This window comes from Tauraco erythrolophus, chromosome 11 (assembly GCF_009769465.1).
Source record: "Tauraco erythrolophus isolate bTauEry1 chromosome 11, bTauEry1.pri, whole genome shotgun sequence".
In the NCBI taxonomy this organism is placed as follows: Eukaryota; Metazoa; Chordata; class Aves; order Musophagiformes; family Musophagidae; genus Tauraco; species Tauraco erythrolophus.
Window position 1 is genome coordinate 28,335,597 of NC_141475.1, and position 23,739 is coordinate 28,359,335.

At 44.3% G+C, this 23,739-nt stretch overlaps 1 protein-coding gene across 1 annotated transcript; it reads right to left on the reverse strand.

The window, feature by feature from the left end:
- Positions 1 to 11,786: 11,786 nt before the first annotated feature.
- On the reverse strand, positions 11,787 to 23,518 carry LOC104372417 (lysosomal amino acid transporter 1 homolog). The gene is made up of 7 exons (XM_009978098.2): positions 23,337 to 23,518; positions 21,946 to 22,075; positions 21,555 to 21,645; positions 19,560 to 19,684; positions 18,559 to 18,654; positions 17,444 to 17,629; positions 11,787 to 11,888 (listed from the first exon to the last, which is right to left on the reverse strand). The coding sequence occupies exons 1-7, from the start codon at positions 23,516 to 23,518 to the stop codon at positions 11,787 to 11,789; spliced, it is 912 nt and encodes a 303-aa protein (XP_009976400.2).
- Between the last annotated feature and the right edge of the window lie 221 nt (positions 23,519 to 23,739).

A 23,739-nucleotide genomic window follows, 5' to 3' on the forward strand; every position in this document is an offset into this window, starting at 1 on the left:
CAACCCAAACCATTCTATGATTCTATGATTCTATGAAGCCCTAGCAAACCAGACTTGGTTTGTAGTAAACTAATTTGGGGTGCAGGTGTTGATGGAGACCTGATTGCGTAATTATTTAATGCAAATTGGAACCACGAGCAGCGTTTCAGCGTTCCCATGCGGATCACCTGCGTTCCCACCGGCGCGGGCGCAGCTTCGGTTTGCTGCCGGGAGCGTGGGAATGCTGGTGGTTGCTGGCTGGGAATGCTGGTGTGTTTCAGATGAAGGATGGTCACGTGCAGCTCGTGCTTACAGCGTTTTACATCACTCGAGATTGTACATCTGTCATGTTCGTTATTCAGTCGCCGCGGATTACGTCGCATCACCGCTTAGCGAGGAGATGTATTACAGAGCAGGGGAATGTCGCACCTGCTCCGGCAAAGGACATCATATTCCCACATTTCTCTGGAAAGATCACACCTTATAATCGCTGCATGCAGTGTACCACGTGAAATGATGCCCATTTATTTCATACAACAGACACTGTGTCATTTAATTAATTTAGGCTAAAGAGGAACGCTCAGCATTCACCAACAACTTTCCCTTTGGGACCGTGAATGAAAACCCCTCCTCCCACACAGGAGCCGGAGCCAGGAGAGAAGGTTTGTGTAGAGAGGCAAACTGCCCCTCTGCCCTGTTTTTCCCCCCTCAAATACTTAATGAATTTATAAAATCGATCTAGAGCATCAACGGCCATGAAGGCTACGGCACCGCGCGGTTCATGAGACTGATCCATGGAAGAAATGTCAACAATTTAAGGAAGCCACGCACCAGCACAGCCGGGGACGAGAGGGAGCCAGCCTGGCCGGTGGGGAACTGGCACCAGCAGCATTGCTTTCTTTTCCCAACACTTGCACATTTTTAGTTTTTTTTTTTGTTGTTGTTCCCAGGCAAAGTATAACAGGCAAGTGTAAAGGTAGACCTCTAACGCCGATGTTTACGGTGCACGGAGCACCACACCAGCCATCGCCTGGAGTGGTGATGCTGCCTTTTAGCATTCCTGTCCCTGCAGAATCCGTTTCTATATTATGGAGATTTCTGCAGACCTTAGGCCATGAGTATTGAACAGTCCTCACCTCTCACAGCTTCTCATTGACCCGCAGTACAATACAGACTTTTTTGAACATAAAAGCATCATTGACAACCCCTATATTACTCCAAGAGGTTGTTTACCCATGTGCTAGAGGAGACTTTTAAACTCGCTGCTAATTAGAGGCGCGTGACGGAGGCCGAGCCCTCAGCCAGAGCCATCGCAGGTCCTCGCTTGTCTCTTCTGCTGGAGACCATCTCTTGACCATGACTGGACGGGGCTGGTGAGCGCTGGGGTAGCCCCCCACGTTCCGTTCGCTCTTTGTTTTGCCCCGGGGTGCATCCCCTGTGAAGGAGATATCACCACCCACAGACCCCAAGCCATGACTGCAAATCCCCCCTGTATCTTACACCCCCTCACACACCTACAGCTCCGTGCGTTCACTGCAAACACTATTTCCAGCATACTCTGAGCGAACTTCATCAGGAGCAGCAGAGCTTCCTGCTCCAAAAGAATTTTTCTTCCTGGGAGAGATGATGCGCAGTGGGGCGATGCTCCGCAGTAAATGAGCTGTGGAAGAGCCTTTCGTTGCAGCCTTTAGGAGCTGGAGAGTTTGAACATAACCACACAGCTTTCATTGGACATGATAAAGGATTCTCGTCCGTATCACGGGGTTCGATACGAGTGGTTTGCCTCTGAAATGTATTACAGCTCGTTTCACATTTAGCGATGCCGTAATAGCTCCGGTCGTGCGTTGAGGTCAAGGACAGACATCGATCCGTCTGAACAAATACTGCTATTAATTAGAGGTGGGCTCGCACTGAAATACCTGGCCTGCACGGGACACTCCAGCCGCCCCTGAAGAACAGGCACTGGTAGTTATTTTCCTGCTGACTCCCCTGGCGAGGGGTTGATCGCTGCGAGGTGAACCTGGGAAACCTGCTCCCAGGATGAGGAAGGGTGAGGGTCCCCTCCATGGGACTCCCCCATCCGAGTTCCAGCCAGCTCGGCTCAGCCCGCCGCGGTCCCTCTTTCCTTTCTTCCCCTGATGGAGAGCAGTGGGAAGCAGAAATTTCTCAGAAATTCGTTTTTTTTTCGTTGGCTGGCATTTTGTTATTAACACTAAGCCGTGCAAAGGCTGCCCTGTTGTGTCCGCAGGCGATCAGTAGGAACGTGTCACCCTGCAAGTGCGGGGAGCAGGAGAGAGGTCACAGCAGCCAACCCCAGCAGCATTAATTACCACTTCTCTATCAGAGGATGCTCTAAGTCTTTGGTCTGAACCACAGCTCAAGCATGTCCTCGCTGGCCTCATCCAACGGCGCTGCTGTTGCCCGTGGGGCCAGGGCTGGGGCTGGGGCTGCCCTGTGCTGCTGGCTCCTGCTCCAGGGCCCACAACAGACCAAGGATATCAGGACAACCTCAAGGACAACCTCAAGGATAACACCTTCTGTCTTAGCATCATCACTCTGCTTCCCATCAGTCCTCTTCCCACAGCTTTTTCTTCTTTCCTTTCTAAAGCTATTGCCTTGCCAGTTGCTTTTAAGCGAAGAAGATTTTACAAAGTCTCACGAGCCATTTCCCATGTCTATAAAGGTTTTATTAACTCAGGCAATATGGCCAAAGCACACATTTGTCTCCCCTCCAGGATCTCTAATGCAATAAAACAACTCCCCTAAATCCCTGCTTCCAAGTGCACCCTCATTTCCTTGCGACCACCAGATCACCTTAATGAAATCAATGAGTTCATACAAGTACTATTAAGCTCTCAGGAAAAGCCTATATTAAAGCAGTGATTTTATTAGAAAGGTTCATGCAAAAAGCAAACAACTTAAACAGATCTGGGGGAAAAAGGTCAAGGACAGAAGAGGGTGGCAAGCCCTGCAGTATCAGACCTGGCAGCTGCAAAGACCAGGGGTGCAACAGGCATCTTGGTGAGGTTGGCTCTTTACCTAAAGGTGTTTGACTATGAACAACAGGCTCCTGCACGGTTTTGCTGCTCCTGGCATGGTTTGCAGACAGTTTGCTCTGACACACGCATGGAATTGTTAAGGAATAACTCCCACGCTGCAAGCTCTCTGCCTTCTTTTCCCCAAATTCACTCACGAGAGCAAAACCTTGCCCAAGTGGGATGTCTTGGCGCTTTCCCGTACGGATTCAGGGGTGCTGCCGGGGAGTGTTGGGGCTGGGGGGCTGCAGGGAAAGCCCACACCTCCAGCAGCCACCCTGCCCACCCTGCCTGTGGCGGGGAGAAGGGAGGCTGGTGGCGAGGGTACAAAGGCTGAGTGTTGCCCCAAGTGAAAAACCTGACACAGACACAAAGCAAAGGCAGGATAAACCCAGCCTGCTGCTGAGAAGTTGCCGAGATCATCCGTCATTGCCAAGGCTCCCTTTGCTCTATAAGGCATCAGAGCAATTCGGAATACTGGCAGCTATAGCTCTGCCAATATCTTAAGGATATCTTTTTCAGAAGGCATCAGTGACAACAACAAGAAAAAAAAAAATTCCTCTTTTTAAGGGTCTCATCACGCTGAAAACTTGCTTGGGTTTGTGACAGCCCTTTTACATAAAGATAAAAGCATTCAGAGTTTCCCCACGCTGTGGTACCAAAAATCGCATTAGCAGATAGTCGAGCAGGAAGATCAACATTTAATGTGTCCCCATCATATACTCTTTTGTAAGTATAACATGAAATATTGAATAAAGAGGGCTTAAAATGAAACCCGTCTCCAGCTCTATGCTCGGGGCATCTCCGTGGCAGTGGCAGCCGCCAGGATTGTGTTATGTTTGTTGTCGGTTACGTCGGGCTCCGAGGCACAACTAAAATGATTTGCCTGCTGGAGTTTGGGAGATTGGACTGATACACGTTGGCACGAGGAAGATGAGGAGAGCAGACATGCTCAAAAGCTTGATACATCTGGAATATATATCATAATCTGTCCTAAACTAAACGTTCTGTGTGCGCAGTGATCGGAGTTGGCATCGAAGACCTGTAGACCCTGGTGCGACGCAGACCCCCTTCAGCTCGTACCGTGTCTACATTGAGGTGGACGTGGTGTATGACACAGAGCAGGGGCACATGTTGGCGATCTGGGCTCAATGTATCCAAAAAAACCCTCACTTTTTTTTGGTAAGATGTGGCACGGACAGGTGCCGGCAGAGCATGGCCGCAGCTCACCACGAGATGCTCTGCCGGACGGAGAGCTGTTGCGTGGGGAGATGAAAGTGGTCCTGCTGCAGGTGGTTGTTGCATTGAGCAGCAGAATTTGTTCTTCAGCAGCAGCTGGATCTGTATTTGGGTGCCTGGGCACGGTGGGAATGTGCGAGTGCCTCTGCTCCATGACACTCTCACGGCAGCGCTGGGAAAAGGCAGCACATGGGCACGGGAGAGTCACACGCACAAGAAAAGTGTGGGTTTCGAGGCCAATCCCATCCTTTTGTGGGGGTCTTTTGCAGCAGCAGCTCGACAGCCAAGAGTTTTACTGCAGATGTTTGGCTGAGACACATCTCCCAGGACGAGCCACGGCTGCCGTCCCACTGTCGGCCAGCTCAGCCGCTCGGGACTTGTGCTTTGCCAAAGTTACTGCACTTGTATAGGCACAAATGGGCAAAAGACATCGATTTTCCTTGGAGAGACTTTGTCCCATCCCATCCCATCCCATCCCATCCCATCCTATCCCTCCAGCTGCCGGGCAGGAGCACTGCCTGCTCCCTGGCACTGCCGCCGTCCCACAGCAGGTCCCCGCAGCCCCACCAGGAAAAGCACGAAGGACATTATCCACCAGGAGAGAGCGTGAAGCATCCACAGCTGTGCAGGGAGGGAACGCAATAAATAACAAACGAGATTTGATTATACAACATAATATAACTTTCAACGTAAAAATGAATTACGGTGCGCGCAATAATAAATCATAACTTTACCTTTCACCAGCGCAGAGCCAGTTCTGAACTGCAGCGTCTGGAGCTTGGGTTGAGCCCTCCAGCTTTCAGGGATACTTTGACCCCAAACTTCATCTCCAGTGCATCAGATGGAAAACTTGAGCCTAATTATCCTGAAAGCGCCCGCATGTGGGAGGATGGCATCGCCTGTCTGTGGCAATACGCAGGCTTTGCAGGAAGGCCAGATGGGTTGGGGGCAATTTTTTTAAAGCAATAACGAAGCAAAGCAAAGTCAAGAAGCCCTAATCCTGGCAATTTGAACAGGTTTCCCACTCCCGTTGCAGCAGCACATGAAAGTACTGGTCAGTGATACGTGTGGGGCTGGCATTGTGGGTTGTCCCCTGGGGAGCAGCATCTCTCCACAGGCAGAGCTGGGTGAAACCGTCCTGCTTCCCTTCACGGGGCAGCGTCGGATCCACGAGGAGCGAGAGCATGGGATGGGATTCAGGGCAAAGCGTGGATTAGATGGGTCAACTCAGTGCTGACCGTTTTCCAGCCCCGGTGCACGATCAGGATCTGGCCAAGCATGCTGGAGCGGGCAAGCGTGGCACGGCACCGTGGGCATCCCGCTGCTGGCAGGCACCTCCCGCCCCGGCAGCTCCCCCTTACCATACGGGGGCTGGTTCCTCAGGAATATTTGGGTAAGGAGGGCTTAAACACCCCGCCACAGTTTGGCATCATTCCTTCTGTGCTTCTGTGAATAAGTGTGCACTTAGATAAACAATCACAGTTTTGTGAGTGTGCTCTCACCGCAGACCCTCTGGGGTGGTGGCCGGTTATTCAGCCCATCAGCGGGGTGCCTGGCCGTACCCACTCGCTGCAGCTCTGGGCAATGCTCCCACAGGTCACATCCCCACCTCGGGCACCGCTTGCCCATGTCACGTCGTCGGTGGCACCCGCAGGACCGAAGCGTGACCTCGTGTGATGCAGGGCGAGCTGCTGGACCCCTGCCCCTCGGGGTCTGGGGCTTGAGGTTTTGGGCTGGGCGGCACTGGAATGGCAACTGCTCCATCTGGTGGGAACGGCCCCGGCTGGGTTGGGACTGTGGGCTTTGCCTTCATCCTACAGAGCGGGCAGCAATGCCCCGGCCAGTCCTGGCATGCCGCAGGGCTCCCGGCCCTCCGCCACGGCACCACCGGCACCGGGTCCCCTGACCTGTCACAGCCAGGATGGACGAGGGGAATGTCCTTGTTGGGAAAGGAGAGCTGCTGTGAGCATGTACCCCTAAACATACCCGGGGCTGAGCAGGGCATCTGGTTTTAAGCGTATGACATGGCAAAGGTGTAAATGAGGTTTCACGGGAGCGCGGCTGAGCGCGGCACCACAGCCGGGACAGGGAGGGGATGGCACAGCCCGGCTCGGGCTCTGCCTCTTTGCAGGCGGCTGCTTCGCCAATTCGTTGAACAATCTTGATGTTTAGGGGAAAAAAAAAATGAGCAAAGGTAACAGTGGAAGGAGCTGCTTTCACTCCAGCTTTGGTCCGGCGAAATACAGCAGTCATGGCCCGGCTGAGCGGAGCGAGGGGGGGCCGGCAGCTCGGCAGCGGCGCTGTCCCAGGAATCCAACACTTCGTTACCGTTTCATCCGGCATCAAACACTGCTTGCTTCTTCACCACAAAATACAAGAGAGGACTTGCAGCACCCTGGGACTTGTAGAAAGCTTCCAGCTTTCATGCTTTAACAAATAGACTCAGAAATGCAGAAAAAAGTCCTACATTCATCATTTAAATTTTGCTTCCGTATGAGTTTTTGCTTGCTCGCAACCCAGGGAGAGCGTGGAGGGATGAGGCCATCCTGCAGGACTCATCCCCAAATTAACGATCCTAGATGTGCTTAGACATCATTGACTCCGTGCTTTTTGTCCAGGGCCAACTCAAATGAGCTCGTGCTATGAAAAGGGATCAGGTAGCCCGTCCGCAGGTCCTTAGCTGTGCGATGGGAGAGGTGCCCCCAGCCCAGCCCTGCTGGCCCCGTGGCCACGGGCTCGCAGGGGAGTCCTGCACTATCCAACACGCCCGACGTGCTGCATGGAGACACCCAAACAAGCAGGGATGTGGGAAGAAGAGGGGAAGAAATACCTGCTTGCTTTCTAAGCGTGGCATTTCTGTGTCTCAGTGAATTGGTGTAACTGCAACTGGCAGTCCTTACCTTAAAATACGGGCATTTCCCTGCTGGAAATTCTCTCCTCCACAGTTTCCTTGCTCTGAAAGCTGCAGGCGTCGATAGATCAGCTCTGAAGTCTGCTGAGTGCCTAGAAATAAGGGGACATCATTTCCCCAAGTCAGTGGCCACCCGGCTGCCGATAGCGCTGAGCGGGAGATGGCTCTTTGCAACTTTGATTTACCGGCAATTGTCGGAGAAGCAGCACGCAAGAAATGGAAACCCAATATTTCCATTACAGTTTACTTAACAGAAAAAATATTGTAGGGAAGTCAGACATCATAAAAAGCTCATCTTCTCTCTGTTTACAGGGTTGTACAAGAACTTGAGCCAGACCGGTGATCAATTTAAAAAAAGCCCTTTGCAACTGAGGGCACGGACAAGCGAGCGTTCGATATCCCCATGGCAAACCTGCAGCCCCAGCGAAGGGCAGGGGGTAAAGCACCGACCAAAGAGTGGCTGGCAGAGAGCTCCAGAGTGGGTCACTGCATTTCCAAGAAGCTCTTTGGAACACTGAGCAATTTCTCCTCCAACACGCCCAAGAACTATTCTGCATCATCCATTCCCCCACCTTGCAAAATGCCCTCTCTCGTTGATATGGAGGATATTTTTAAGGTCAAGCTCCCGTGTTATGGCCAATCTATGGGGTAGCAAGCGTTGCCCATGGCAAAACCCCATCAATTCTGACTAGGTGGTTTCTCCTCCCCTTCACACACACCTCCCTCTCCTCCCTTTCCTTGGCTTCTTCTGGTCCTTCCCATTATCTTCACTTACTATTGGTCCTGCAAAAGCCTTTGGCTTTGCTGTTGATACCATGATCTTGGTGCCAGGGAATGGTCCTGGGGAAGAGGGGCTGCAGAGGACCACGTCACCCTGCCCAACTGCTCTGCTCCAGTGTTCCCCCCACCAGACCATCCACACCGGGTGCTCTGCCTCACGGGCTGTGGTGCCTGGGGACGTTCCCAGCCTTCCCTGAACCGGCACTGCTTTCAGCTCGGTGTCCTACCTCCTGCTGAGCCGATGTCCCCTAAGGAGATGGTGTTAGTCTGTGTGAGATACCTGGCCCATGGGTCGGTGGGTTTGGGGCTACCTTGGGTCCACCCACGCTCTGCCTCAGATGCTAAGGCTTCTCCTGTGCTGCGGTCCCAGTAAGGAGCTCAGGCAGCTCCATGTGTTCAGCTTCATCAGAAGAACGGAGCCATATCGTGCACAAGTCACTTTGGGACCAACCTATAGGAACTTCCTTCAAGAGGAAAAAGTTCAGGCTGCTGCCGAGGTCGACGAAGAGAGTCGCTGAGGTTGTGCTGAGAAATGAAGGCTCATTTCCCAGTGAGGGCCCTTCCCTCTGAGCACGTTGAGACCCTGGAAAGCGTCCTTCAACTCCAGGCAGGAGCGGGTATCAGCCTTGGCCCACCAGCAGGTCGGACAAAACGATGCCACGCTGCTTTCGTCCTGAGGTCTGCAACCCGTCCTCCGGAGACATTTGAAGACAAAATGTGCTGTTGCAATAAGTGCTAATTTTGAGGCCCGTGGTGCTCATGAAGAACAGTCACCGATACCTGCCCGAACCACGAGAAGTTTCAGGGAGCAGGAGAGGCACCGCTGGAACGTCAAACCAGCGCTTCTGCCCGAGTCAACCAGTGCTTCTTATTCCTCAGTCGATGGTTTAATCTATTTTAATGATTATCACTACTGATGCTGAGTGTAATCACCTTGTCTGATACAATTGCTAGAATCTAAAAGTCTACTTGGTTTTAATGGTTTATGATTAGGAGTATTATTTAGTCAGATTAAACTGGTCTTAATTCATTCCCAGTCATCATTTAAAAGCTGGAGCACGTTACGGAGAGCCCCCCTCACCACAACATGAATCAATGCCCTGTCTCCATGCCATATATTTTTAGCAGCAACATGGACAGGCACCGAAGTACTACAAGCTATTAATATTCATGAATCATCGCTACCACCATTAAAATTTCCTTAAAACCCACCACAGCAGTGGCTGGATTTACTTCTCTTGGCAGTGATGAGGCCCATTAACCCCTGACTGTCAGAAGAACGGCTGGGAAAGTCTCACAGACTGGGATTTGGAGGAGAAGCTGAAGGGTCTTCTGTTGCTTCCACAGGACGCTGGAGACCTGAAAAGCTCGTTAGTAGGTAACAGAGGGAATGAGATCCCGGAGCAGCCAACAGCGGAAGCATTTGCTCCATGCTTCTTGCTAGATGAACCAACTTTCTTCCCTTTAGACTAATAACACATGTTCTGTCAGCGAGAATACAAACAAGAATTTAAGGAAAACTTAAATTCCAAGAGACAGGCAGAAGTGGCAAATTAAGTACATATTTTTCTTACTGAAATAAGTGATCAAAACTGACATGTAAGGGCCAGGAGTAACTCATTCCTGGAAGAATCGTCTGTGGACAATGGAGAAGCATGTTAGCTAAATTATTTGATTAATTTGTTTAAAAATAAAGCCCTGAAGACATTTTAGATGTTTCCTTTAGTTAATGAGATTTCCATGATAGTTAAAAAAATAAAATTAGAAAACAATGCCGTTAATCTTGGATTACATGCAGCACGGGGGAAGAATTAGTCTCAAAGCAGGAAGATTAAGACACTTTGCTTCCCAACAAAAGAGCTGTGATAGAAGCTACGTGCTGTGTTTTCCCATCTGAGACCAACGACGAGGTGATCAGGACCTGTCCTTTTGTCTCTAACCTGGTGTATTTGGGCACGGCTCTAACTTCTCCTTCTGACAGGGCAGGGTCTGCGCCTGAGAAAATAATTATGGGCTGATGAGGACCTTCCATCCACAGGAAACCACAAGGACAACTCTATGTCTTTGGTCAGCTCTTGCACTCAAATAGCTCATCGGAAAAAATGTTTTCTCAAGCATTCGGTTAACCCGTATACTAAATATTACATATATATGAACTATCAATAAAGAACCACCACTACTTCACATTTTAAGTTGAATTATTTTCCATTAAAAGTCTCAAATTAAATGACAGTAACTTTGTACAGCCTGTATTTGGCTGTTCTAATAAACAGCGGCATGAAACGGGGATAAAAAGACATCCCAAAATAGGATTACGTAGAGCTATAAAAGGGGAAATAATCTTCGAAGAAATGATGTAAGAACAAATTCTAACCACATGAAAAAGTAACAAGTCATGGTTTCAATCACCAGCCAGGCGAGGGTTTGATAATCTCATGTGTACAGCATATAAATCCGCGAGGACGACAAATTGCATTTTAATTTATGTCCTGGAAAGGTTAACGTCTAACACCCTCTACCCGCTGCAGAAATCAGGGAAAACACGTTTGCTCCAAGTACACACTGAGCCTAACAAAGTGACTGCACCAGGTCCCAACCCCGTTCCAGGGGGTTTTATCAGTGGTGCAGGAAGTTCCATACAAGTTCAGAGAGAAAAATGCTTAATTTTTAGCGTGCGCTTTGGCAGCAATTTAGACACGATCAATTGCACTCATTAGTTTCTTTTATGACTCAAAAATTAATCTACTGCTTATTAATTTTGATGATTTAAAACCAAAACTTAAATCGTGTCCCTTTAACAGTTAACCTGAAATCAAAGGGAAGGAGCTTCTTGATAAGCCCACAAATGTATAAAACGCTCATTCTGACCTTTGACAAAAAACCAGCTCTTTTGTTCACAAATATACTTATTGACAAGTGAATCATTATAATATATTCAATGAAATATTAACAAGAAGTTTATTCTTCGAGATAATTTTATTAAAGCTCTCTTCAAACATAACACAGTATTGTAAAAAATCCACAATTGCAAGGTACAGTCTCAGTCTCTAATTTTTTTTTTTTTTTTTTTTTTTTTTTGGTACTTATCTAAACCAGAAGCTTGCAAAGAAAACACGTGTTGTGCAAAAACATCGTATGGGGTATATGCTGACATACAGTAATTATATTCCTTGGAACACACCAGGTATTGATGTAGAAATGCTTTAACTCAAAAATAAAACACAGAGTGATACTCTGCAACGAGCTGTACACGAGGCTCCCACCAACCTACACCAGGATTCTGCTTCTCCATCAATGACAGACCCTCTGTGCTGGATTTACTTAATTACAGGGTGTTTTTTCTTCTGATGCATACAAAATTGAGAATGAATAAAAAAGGCCCAATCTTACACACGATGCAACTGGTCTGAGCAGTCTGTGCCTCCAGGTTGGGTTCAAGGCACAGGGGGAATCTCATCCTCCGTGTTTAAACCAAACACGCTGCTGTTAAATAGATGTTCATCTCAAAATAAAGTCATCCCACGATATGCACTGTATCATCATGTCAAATAAATATTCCTACAGCACCTATTACTGTGACTCTATATCACAACTCAGGGAGAAACAGCTAACATGGGAAAAAATTAGGAAAAAAATTGTATCTATCCTGAAACAACGCAGTAAATATTAAATGTTTTATTCTTGGCATGTACTTTGCAAATAAGCAATGGCAAATTAATGATGAAATAAATAATAAGAAATAAGCAATAGATTTGGTCTCTAAGTGACTGCAATCTTAACTGTTTGTCAAAGTCATCCCAGAGCAAAATTCCATGAAAACAGGAGCTGAACCCAGCCTGGCACTAGGCAGCTTCCTCGTTCACCAGCAACGGTTCCACTTCCAGTGCCACTGATCCGGATTGTCTTTCCCTGTGCTGACGGTACAGGATGAACTGCACAGTCACCTGTTATTTTTGGGTAAGGAAGTACTTCTTCATGGCAAAAAGTTCAACGGTATTTTACTGCAACACTAGAAAAGGGAACGTGCAGAAGAATCCTAACACAAAAATGCAGATGCCCTTGGTTGTATGGCTCAAGTACACGTGAAAATATCCCTTACTCCCTCATCCTCGTGCTTCCAAGGGTCCTAAGTGTGAAATTCATAGAATGGGATGGAATCAAACACATTGCCCTGTACTACTCCAGCCTCAGTAGACCAAATACCAGGGGCTGGGCTGCAGGTGGGTGCTGCTAAGGAGGGGAAGTTATTCAAAACTTTTCTTAGCAATAGATGAGCAGGGCCTGATCAGAAAACTAAATTCTCATTTCCTGCAAAATTCTAGGCGGTTTGATATTTACTGGCAAGCGGATGACACTCTGACTCAACATTTATTGCTGTTTTCAACACAGAATTGTGCAATTAGACATAATTATTTATCTCTACTGTAAGACAGACCATTTGAAACACTGCTAATCTGTAAAGAATTAACAAGTATTTACTTGTCCTTTTCCTGGATGATTCCAGTTTTCAAACAAAATTATTGACTTTGAGCATAGATAGCTTAAATAAAAAAAAAATCAGGGGTGTGCATCTAGGACAGGAGAGATTTCTTACTCTTCAGAATTTTTGCTAAAGAGTTCAGGAGTTTTACACTTGAGTACTGAACTTGATACAACTTTGTTTTCTGATAGAGATACCACTGGAAGATATAAAGATACCAAACCAACCTCTCCAGCTACGCCCTGCCCTTACGTACTCTTTTCTATTCTAGTCTAAGAAATACACACAGCATCTTGCAGAATAAAGATTTCCTACTCCTGGTAAATCGAGGTGCAAACGATGTGAAACACAAAGCAGCAGGTCCCAGAAGCCCATCTCCTCAAAGGCAAACCACCAGGCAGCAAAGCAGCAATGCTCTCTGTACAGCAAGGTCCATGGCTCCTGCTTTTCTTGCTCACTTTGGGCACTTTTTTCTGCTTTTTCTAAAAGACAGAATGATTTCAGCAGCAGACTAAACTCAGCATTACTTGCTGCCCAACTTTGATGAAGAAAGTTTTGAGGAGGACATTAGATGGGTGGAAGCAGGTAAGCAGGTGTAGTAGATGAGGTCACGTAGGGAGTCTCCAACGTAAGCATCTGCATGAAAGCAGGTTTAAAGGTATGTGGTACCTTGTACAAATTCCAATTTATGCTCATGTAAATCCAGCTTTCACAGAGCCTGGATCACCACTACTGCTATGTGTAAAACCCCAGTTTAAAAATGAAAAAGTTTCACTGGGAGGAAATCTGACACATAGAATTCTACCAGGAGGGCTTTAGATCAGTTAAAGTGACTTGGCTGGTAGACAATGGTTGTGGGAAGTTTAAGGCTAATGTATGTAATGATTTATAAAAATAAGGAGAATTAAAAAAAAAACAAAAACCCAACCCACAAACTTTCTGGGCAGCCTGGATGAATGGAGAGGAAATACACTATATCCAAGGCAGAGCCCCCAGAATTATCCCACCTTCTCAAAGCTTTCCAGCATCCCACCTCTGAGGCCCCCCAACTAAAGACTAGACAGGATTTCCTTCAGAGACAGCAGCTCAGCACTCCTTTTTCAGTCCTTCTATAATGTTACATGGGGAATGCTTTCTTCTTAGAGCTTAGCAAATTAGTTTTATAGCATACCTATAGCTACCACTTAAATTTCCTGCCTTTTTCTTTTTTATAGGCCTTGCTGCACTTGCAGGTGAGCACCTCCCCAAGTCTTAACAGTCGCAGTGCTGGAAAAAGACACTGTGAAAGGGGAATCAAATTTGCTTAAAAGCATCCTGTGGGCTTGGGACAAGCCTGGGCTGTAGCACTGCGTTATCACTCTTGGCCACCAAGTTGGGCAAAAATAACAGAGCTTTTAAGGAGGAATAAATTATAAACACAACTTATGTGGAGGTTATCAAACGGTATTTCCAGAATATGTTTTGTAGCATATGTACTCAGCTGCTTGTATTTTTTAAATGATAAACTGCCAAGACTTCTTAAGATAGAAACTAACTTGCTGCTCAAGTCTGACTTTCTGGAGGAAACTTTAAGACCTAAGCATGCAGACAGCCCAAAGTGGAGGAGACAACCAAACTGACTTCCCAGACTAAAGTTCATGACAGCCACTGAGCTAGTGCATCAAATTTGTTTCATTAAATCAAACAATTTAGTGACCACTCAAAAAACAAAAAGTTTTGAGACAAAAACAGGTATTTACAAGAGCACAGAGGAGAAGTTGTGTGTTTGGCTGAGAAACTCTCCTGGCTGAATTGTCAAGTCAGACTTACATTCTTTGCACAGTGTAATTAAATTACAAAGTGCCATGTTTTGTAGAAGCATATAATGGATTCCAAGTGGTTGTCCTGCAAATAACAAAAGGTGCAAGAGAAGAGTTTGTGTACAACAGCTTGGCTCTCGCTGAATATCCTTTGGCTATCTCGTAACAACCTGCCTACACTTAATGAAAAGAAGCACATGTGGAGGATTCGAACACAGTTCTCTGACAATAGGGTGATGTCAAATGAAAAAAAAAAACAAGGCAAAAATCTTGGTAAAGGGCTTTGTCTGAACTAAATACATAGAGTTGTTTGGTTTTGGTGGGAGCAGGGGAGGAAGGAGGCAGAGTGAAAGAGGATAGTACACTTATAGAAAAGGGAAAAGTTTTCTGGAAAAACTTGCACTAGATTCAGTCTCTCAGAAACTTGGTGATGGGGCAGAATTGGTCACCAACTGATTTTAAAATACGCCCTGTTGCATCCTTGTGCACAGGTGAAGGATTAAGTGCTTCACCAAAGCTCTAACCAGGTCCACTGAGGAACTCTCCAGCAGGCAAATCCAGACTTGGTGCCTGCCTGACACCCTATCAGGCCCATTTAAACCCTGGGCTTCGTGGTTTCTTGAGAAGCTCCAACCACCTTCCACTGCAAAGCAGCAGCTGGAAGGAAACATTTACTAGAAAATAAAATCATATCCAATTTATAATTCAAACGTGTAACGCTATGAAACTCCTCTTAAAACAAAAACAAGGACAATTCATACTTTACAAACAATTGGACTCTTCCATTATTTATCAAAAATAACTGGCTTATTGTGCAACCAAGTAACTTTAACTGTAGACACCAAGGAAACAGGATGAGCGTGTTATCCTGTTAAAGTGAGCTGAAACAATTCCAGTGCAATCCTGCACCAAGGAACGCTGGAGCTGCTGTTCCAGCTCTGATCACGAGTCCATTTGTTGCTAAAAACAGTCATTGCCAGCCGTGTCAGATGGAAGCAAAAGAATACTGCAGCAGACACAGAGTAAGGGAACTCTTAATCCTTGCCTGGACCTTGAGAAATGAGAGTTTATTTTCCACCTAATGAAACCCTGGACACTATCAGGAATAAAGCCTACTAGAATTAGGCAATTTCTGCAGCTACTCCTCAAAACAGAGACTGCCTGTTACACAAATGATCAATTATGAAGCACTTCCCTCAGAGAAATTACGACTTTTTGTTTTAATTCCTCTGTTTTCCAAAACCCAGGTGATCCTGTTCTTCATTTTTCTGGTCTAGCATGACATATCAGTTTGTCAGATATTTTATTTTCTTGCTTGGAAAGAGACAGGAATGAAGCTCTCCCTAGAAGCATTGACTTCTCTACCTTCAGGGCTTCTCAAAGCAGGAGGTCTGCTTTTGTTTTCTCTTGATTACAAATACTTCATACATTTTCAGCTAACGCTATACACTTGACTAGATTCCTATAAGCTCCTCAACCTGATTTAGAAGCATCTGTTTTCAATATAATTTGAACTGGAGGACTATTAGCAAGATTGGATTCAGACTCCAATCAAGACAGAACCCAGAAATGAATGTCATGTGCACACTGGCACTGCGATCCCGGGGCAGGGGGAGCTTTGTGCCCAATACAAAAGTTCTTTTTCAGAGTACATCACAGAAAGGCATCTGCAAATACGCACATAACGTACTGTAAGGGTCATCAAGATCAAATTCTAGGGTTTTTTTGGGTAAATAAACACTGGCCGGTTTATGTTTCCAGTTGGGAGGTGGAAGAAAGAGTCACTACTTCGTTGACTGCACTGTCTCATAAAAGAAAAACTCCCATTTATTTCAAAAGGGGCCACGAACCACAGTTCAGTCTCACCACAGCCATGGAGTACTGTGCTCCCACCGAAATCTCCCCGGCTGGAGATGCGGAACACACAGATGGCTGTTCTGAACGACAGTGTCACTCACAGTCCACCCAAAGGCCAGGGTCGCCCGTCCCATCCCTAGTCTAATTGGAGTGGCTTTTGAAATTACTTTAATCAGAAAGACAAGGCTGATGCCTGGGAATCATAACTTCTGGAACCGTTCCAGGTAAATCTGGTAAAGAACTTCCTTTTAATATGGAACGGATTAACACAATATGCTTCAGCATGGTCCTGAAATCACTCTTCGTCTTATCCTGTTTTATACTTTGAGTTCATGGAGCTAAATACCAAGATGTTTTCAGACACAAACCTAAAATACTTCAGGAAAAAAAAAAAAATCATAAAATCTCCTCTTTATACTCTTTTAAGTGAAAATGTAAGCTATAGCAACAAGACTATAGGTGACTATAAACCTATGGTGAACAGTAGGACCAAGTCCCACCACATCACTGTTCACTAAGCTTTTAAAGCAAAAGTACAACATTGCTCTCAACATTTTGCTTTTAATTTCTGGATCACAAAATGCTAATGCTCAATGTAGAAAGAGCACAACTAACAATAGCCAATATACCATGGGCATCTTATGTATGTCCCCTGAATACAAGAATAAAAAATTACACTGTTTTTAGTTTGCTCAGGTCTTTCAAGAAGCTGGCACACTAATCTAGAAAAATGTGTAGCTAGTTAGCCCTTAGCATGACCCAAGCATGTTGCTTTTCAGAGGCACTCAGCATCTCAATGCATCTGATTTTGCCCCAAATTATGCAGTTAAGGGTAGCTGCAGCACTTCTTTGTTAAGTGCTATTTTCTGAAACTGTTTGCTAAAACCTCATTGATTGTCTCTGATGTTAAAGCAATCTTGAAATAACACTTACAATTTAAACAAATTCTCAAAGCTGTAATTCTACACTTGCATTTAAAGGCAAGCAGGTTTGGGGTTGGTTTGGTTGGTCGGGTTGTGGTTTTTTTTCCTTTTTTTTTTTTTAAAAATGTATCAGACAGCAAACATAAGAAAAACAGCACAATGGGCACAACCTCTCCCCCCAACTTTTTATGTATTGGCTACAAAATAGAAATTAACCTGTGCAATTTAGCTTTAATGTAAATATTTTCTAAAAACTTGTTATTCTTATCAAGAAATATTATTATTAGAAGTATACAAATTATTGTTCAGAAAGAAGTTAAGATTTTACGATCAGGTTAGAATCACCAAAAAATAATTGATTTTAAAAATCCACTTAATTCCTGATCTCCTTATTAACAAGCCCATCCTGAGAAACTCTAGCTGTAATAGGAAAAGGATACAAAAATGTCCAGAAACAAAACTCCAAAGCTCCCAATAAGCCATGGAAGATGGTGTAAAAAGTAGAGGGCCTGGAGAGATTCAGTCGCTGGCATCTTTAAAACAAGGCTCAGTCCATACGTACAGTTTCCCAGCATGGCTAATGCAAACAGCAGGTAAGAGGTGCCTTCTGTTGATCTTCTTTGGAACTAAACACAAAAATTTTTATGGAAGAAATGTTAAAACATGTGTCACAGTAGCCAGTTATAGGAAAATTTTAGCATTTTGTACTATAACACATTCAAAGACTTTCAGTCATTCTTGTCCATCTCTTCCATCTCATCTGAATCCTCTGACTTTAGTACCTTCAGCACGTACCACTGAAACAACAGAAATTGTTACAGCTCTTAGAAGCAGCTCCAGTGAATGTAATTGTTATGTAAGTGCAAAGCAGCAAAGATAATCTGCTTCCAAATGATATTTAGATCTTAAGAAATCTGTTGCTCTATCTGTCTGTTTAGTAGAACTTTTCGAAAATATTGTGGTTTTCCAGCTGTGATGGAAAAGATAAAGGGGGAATATGGATAGGCTTGGAAATGCACTAATTGCATTTTTGTAATCAAACAAAATGCCTCTATACAATTGACAATGTAAAACCTTTAGGTCTTTTGTTAGGTTTTGTTTTTTTTATTTAACGTGCCGATAGTGAACAGGCTGGGGAGGGGGGGAAGTCAGTAATGACATCTTTGTGGAAAAAGGCCTAAAATTCTAAACTAATTTCCCTCTGATCCTAACTTTCAATCCCATGACTGGTTACTTAAGGTAGAATAGTTTGGAGGAAAAAAGGGGAGAATCCACTTGCTCATGACAACAATCACACCAAGTACATTTCTGCTCATATCTGATAAATCCAACTCTTCCTCTTCCTTTGCCAATCAATCAAAGACCATAATTTTCCTAAAATTCTCATCATCCTCCTCTGAAAGGGAAAAAACCCTTCTTTTTGTTTACCATTTGAGGTCACAAAAGCAAAGTAGGCTTTGACTTCAGAGGGCTCACTGCTAGGGAGAATCCAACATCTAAACAAAGCGTACTTTGTAAAACATATAAGTATACTTAGCCAAAAAAACCTACTTACATTTTTATACAGCTGAGGAAACCTACTTCCCAAGTAAAATACACAGGATATATAGCCACAAATGAAGCCTGACATTTCAATCATATCAAGAGAGTTCTGAAAAAGAAAAGTACGTGTATTTTGGCAAGAACGTTTTTGGGCATTTCACAGGATTAAACTGAGAGTCCAGGGGCTGATTTTCTGGACAGAACTGCTTTCAAAGCAGTTCAGTGCTGCTCTTCCAGTGACCAAAGAGGACTAGAAAGGGTTTGGTCTTTATCTCACAACAATGCACTATGCTGCATCGTAGCCATGGCTGAGATCAAAACTAGTGCTGGGCAAGACAGGACACCAGTATCAATCCAGTCCTCCTGCTAAAAAAACCTGGGCACAATAATTCAACCCAAACTAAAAACTGTAGCTAGGACCACAAAAAAAAAAAAAAAATCATCCTATCTGGAGAAAGTAAAATACTCATTTTTCACAGTTTAAGAGTTAGTTTTCTCACTCTAGCTGTGTTTTGAAAACAAGCTGCTTCCCTGCTGGGCAATGTTGCTGGATTACAATTATTTTACTGGCATTAGTATGAAGCCCACAAAATTGCCTGAATAGCCGGTGAACTTTCCTGCTGAAATGACAGCAGCAGCAGGTACCATTGTAATTTTCCACTTTTATTGATTTCACTTGTGACTAGGCAGTCTCTACACGGATGCCTACAGCACCTGACACCAGCGGAACGACAACACGTACCCATGTTACTCCACAGAGCAGCACATCCTAATGACCCAAGGGACAGAATGAGCCCAAAACACAGGAAAATGCTAAAAGAAGCACTTTTATAACTTCTTTATTTTGGGATGTATGGTCCATAGTTAAAACATCCACACAGTGCCACATTTAAGATTTCTAAAACCATTGTTAAAAACGTCACCCAAATTGCTTTAAAGCTCGTAGTACTCAATCTTTTCAAGGCACTCCTGGGTGGAATTTTTTTTTTTGAATGGAAGCAGGTAAGAACTTACATTACTTCCTTCGATTCCTGTACCCTGGTCTTGGTTTCTTAGTAACAGCTGACTGGGTAAAATAACACACAGCACTATACACACCACGACCCAGGTTACACAGAAATTCTTCAGGCTTTTGCTGCCTAGAATGACATACAAACAAATTAGCTGAAAAATAACATCTGCTGTTGATTTAAGGTTACTTTTTGTTTGCAATAAAAGTATGTAAATTTAAAGGTACAATTTCATGTATCTTTTTCTTGGCAGCCATGTAAGTCCACCTCTTATTTTCTGGGCTTTGTGCCCACCCCTGCTCACTATTATAGTTGTGCTGTGTCTTTGTGCAACAACAGAGAGAAGCAGGGCAGGAACAGGAGGGTACTCCTTAAAAAGGCATTGCTACTGAGAGAGAAAATTTTCATGCTTATATTAGGTCCTAACAGTTTACTATTAAATAACAGCTGGTAAACAGAAAACTGTTAAGTAGAATAGAACGTAACAGTTTCTTTCAACACATCTTGATTAAAAACTGCAAAAGCAAGGATATTTGAAATGTGAATTAACAAAACTATCTTTAAGATAAATACATAATCCGAGCACTGTGCTGAACCAGTGTCTATGTCCACGGCTATACAATCATATAATGGTTAGGGTTGGAAGGGACCTTAAAGATCATCTAGTTCCAAACCCCCTGCCATGGGCAGGGACACACTCCACGACACCAGGTTGCCCAAAGCCTCATCCAACCTGGCCTTGAACTCCTCCAGGGATGGGGCATCCACAACTTCTATCTCAATATCTGGTTATCCAGATATCGAGCCTCACCAAGACTCACATATTCAAAGACACAGACCCCATGCAGCAAGTCTCCACAGACACCTACAAGACCATGTGAAAATGGCAGACAAGTCTGCAGAACTCTGGAGCTACGTTATCTTCTGTACCTACAAGATGCTGGTAAAGTCCTGCAGCCTGTCCCCAGTGGGACAAATTGCTGTATGGTGTTAGTGAGGTGCAAAACTGACCAACTTGTCCAGGGTGACTGCTCCAGAACTGGGTACTGCAAAGCCCTCTTTGACAGCTTTAATCACAGCACCATTCCTCCCACTCCAGCTGTGCAAACCACTGAGCTGAAACAGGCACTGGCAGCTAAAACGTACAAAAGCCCGTGTTTGTTTTCAGGAGTGGCCAGCAGGAAGGATCCATCTTCAGCACTGACCTATCTCCAGGTTTATTATCAGTTCCATATTGGATGAATCTGCTTTATCCCTATTTAGTCTGCTGGGCAGGCATCTGTTTTACTTCAGCTTTTTGTTACCTCCGCTATACCATGGATTCTCTTTGATAGTTTTTTTTTTTTTTTCAGATCGATGAGTTAATGTTTTTGATTTGACACAATGTGAACAGAGCTTTCTGTCTTCCATTTCAGTCAAAACAGTAGTCCATCAGTAGGCTGAATCCCACAACTACTGCCAGGATTTTATGAAGCACAACTCAAGCCATTCCATTCCCCTTGAATACATTTTTTTAACTACACATATTGAAACAGAACGCATGAAGATGTCAAGATATTTTATGCTATAAGCAAATAAAGTCCAGTTTCAATCAACGTGGAGGAAACTAACTGAACCATGCAAAGAAATAATGCTTACAGCCATCTAAATATATGTAGAAGTTGGAAGCAAGTAGGTAGTAAAACCATGGAGTAAGTTAAAATATGGAACCAGATTCCACAAACCCACCGCATTTTGTATGTCTCCATAAACTGGAAGTATTACATGGGAAATATTCACAGATATTATGTGGGTAAGAAGAAAAGAAAGGCAGAGAAAAGAAAAGGTAAGATTTTCACAATAGCCTGAGAAGACTGGAAGCAATAGGTCTAACAACTTCCACTAGAATTTGTGCACTTCTTGATCCTTCTGACAAAAATTTATTTAAATGCTTCAGAAAATATTGAAGTAAAGAGTGTGCTACATGATGGAGAATGTTTTAATTGTCAAAAAACCTTACATTTTGTCATCTTCTGATTCTTGAGCTTATAGTAGACAAATTGTGAGATCATAATTATATCCATGTTAACATAAAAAATGGCAGTGACAATCTGGAAGAGAAGATACTTGTTCAGTATACAAATAGTTCAAAATACCTCAACTTAATTGCAGGGAAATGTTGCTTCATAATCACAACGTGAATGACAAATACTACAGCTGCCAAAAAAAAAGTGTTTCCAGTATAAAACAAGTTAGACTGCTGCAGATGAACACACTGTAAACATTATGCAACAGGGATTTGCTGACACAATGGCATGGGCATTTTCCAGGATGCAATATCAAGTTATCCTACAGTTTCAAAACACAGTTTGAAAAGGATGAATCAAAAAATAAGAATATTGGCAGATTACCTGAATTGGCAGTTGATTTGTTAAATAGCAGCCTATGAAATTTGTAAGATCTCCAGCTATCCAACACAGCAGAAAGCCCAAAGACAGTGCTTGATCCACTCTTCCGTTCTGACACGCAAGGTAAATTTGACTGGCACAAAATTCCAGAAGTAATTGTAAAACAGTGTAAGCAAAAAAAAAGTTGAATAAGCTCAGAAGTACATTTTTCAAAGTCTGAATAAAGATTAAAACTCTAACCACACGAGACCCATCACAGCAATAACTCCACTTACCTTCTGAAGAAGCACTCAGTATCTCTACAGCTCAATGTCTTACTCTGACGTAACAAAGGACTCAAATCACAACCTCTTTACTGCTTGAACATGCTCCTTTTTTGTGGCCTGCTCTCAAATACCATTTTCTGGACACCAGAACTATGCTGTAAGCATTTTATATTCATCTGCTGTAAATACCAGCCCTTAAAATACTGAAGTAAGGAAAACACTGTTATTTAACACAGAAGGGCTAAGAATGAACAAAGCCTCTAAAAGAGCTGACAACTACACTTATGCCTTTCAATTGGAGAACTCTTATTCAGATTCACAATGGGGACTACGAAGCAATCCCAAACGTGAGTCCATTAGCCATATCTTGATGAATTCCATGCTCACTAACATGACAGTTTTAATGCAAAGCCTCCTTTCAACTGATATTTCAACTAATATTTCTGAAGCTCAACAGCTTACTAAAAGTGGTTTTGTTTTGCTTGATTTCCATAGCCCTTTTACTAGTTCAGTAAATTATATCCCCCTTATGGGGACAGACTTTGGAGGCAACCTCATTTTGTTTCTGGCATTTTCACCTGCTGGGAGCATTTCTGCTTTTCCTTTGTCATCTCCCACCTACATATTTGAAACCAGAGCCCAGTGCCAGCGACCAAACAGCAAATGATGTAGCACTACTGAAGTGCTAACTCATGTGCTGCTTCTGACCTTTTCTCTGTCCAAATTTCATTGGCAAGAGCCAGCACAACAGTACTGGTGACACAGCATGTGGTTTAAATAAACACTGAGCCAGCTTCTGCTGCAAGTGTGCCTGCTCGTGCACACACACATCTCAGGGTGGAGAAGATAAGAGGGAAGAGGTGATTTATTCTCATTTGCTCTAAGTGGCAGAGATTAGTGTCAAGTCAGTACAACAGAACAGTACATCAAGCTCATTTGTCAACCCCCAAATATTGTTGCAAACATGAACAACATGCTTCTCTGGCATATTATATCTGTATTATGCAGATAGAGAAACATATCCAAGATAAAATATAAAAAAAATAAAAAAGAGGCTGCTTTTGAAAAAGGCTTCAGGCAAGATTACTCATGTTTCAATCTGAGGACTGCTTAAGACTTTAAACTTACGGTAGTGCAGCAAACAGAAAACAGACAATGGAAATCAGTCCTGTGACAACGCTCCAGTACTCCCACGCGTTCTCGACACATTCTTCCAGGAGATGCCAAATCCATGGTGTTCCATTTATGCACAATCTCCTATTCTCTATTGGGGAGATATTGAAAGCATGTGTATCCAGCCGAGAAGCCATCGTTCCTGGAGCGAGATTCAATTTCAGAAAGTTTATTTCTGCCTCCATTTTTACCCCATGCAAATCCGCAAATCCGTTTACCGGCGCTGAATATCCTCTGTGAAAAGACCTCTGCATCCAGATGGATGCTTGCTATCACAGTTATTTCCAATCTCATCAATGAACCTGCCAAATTCAAAGAAATAAACACAGCCAGTATGAATAAGACATTAACTGTACGA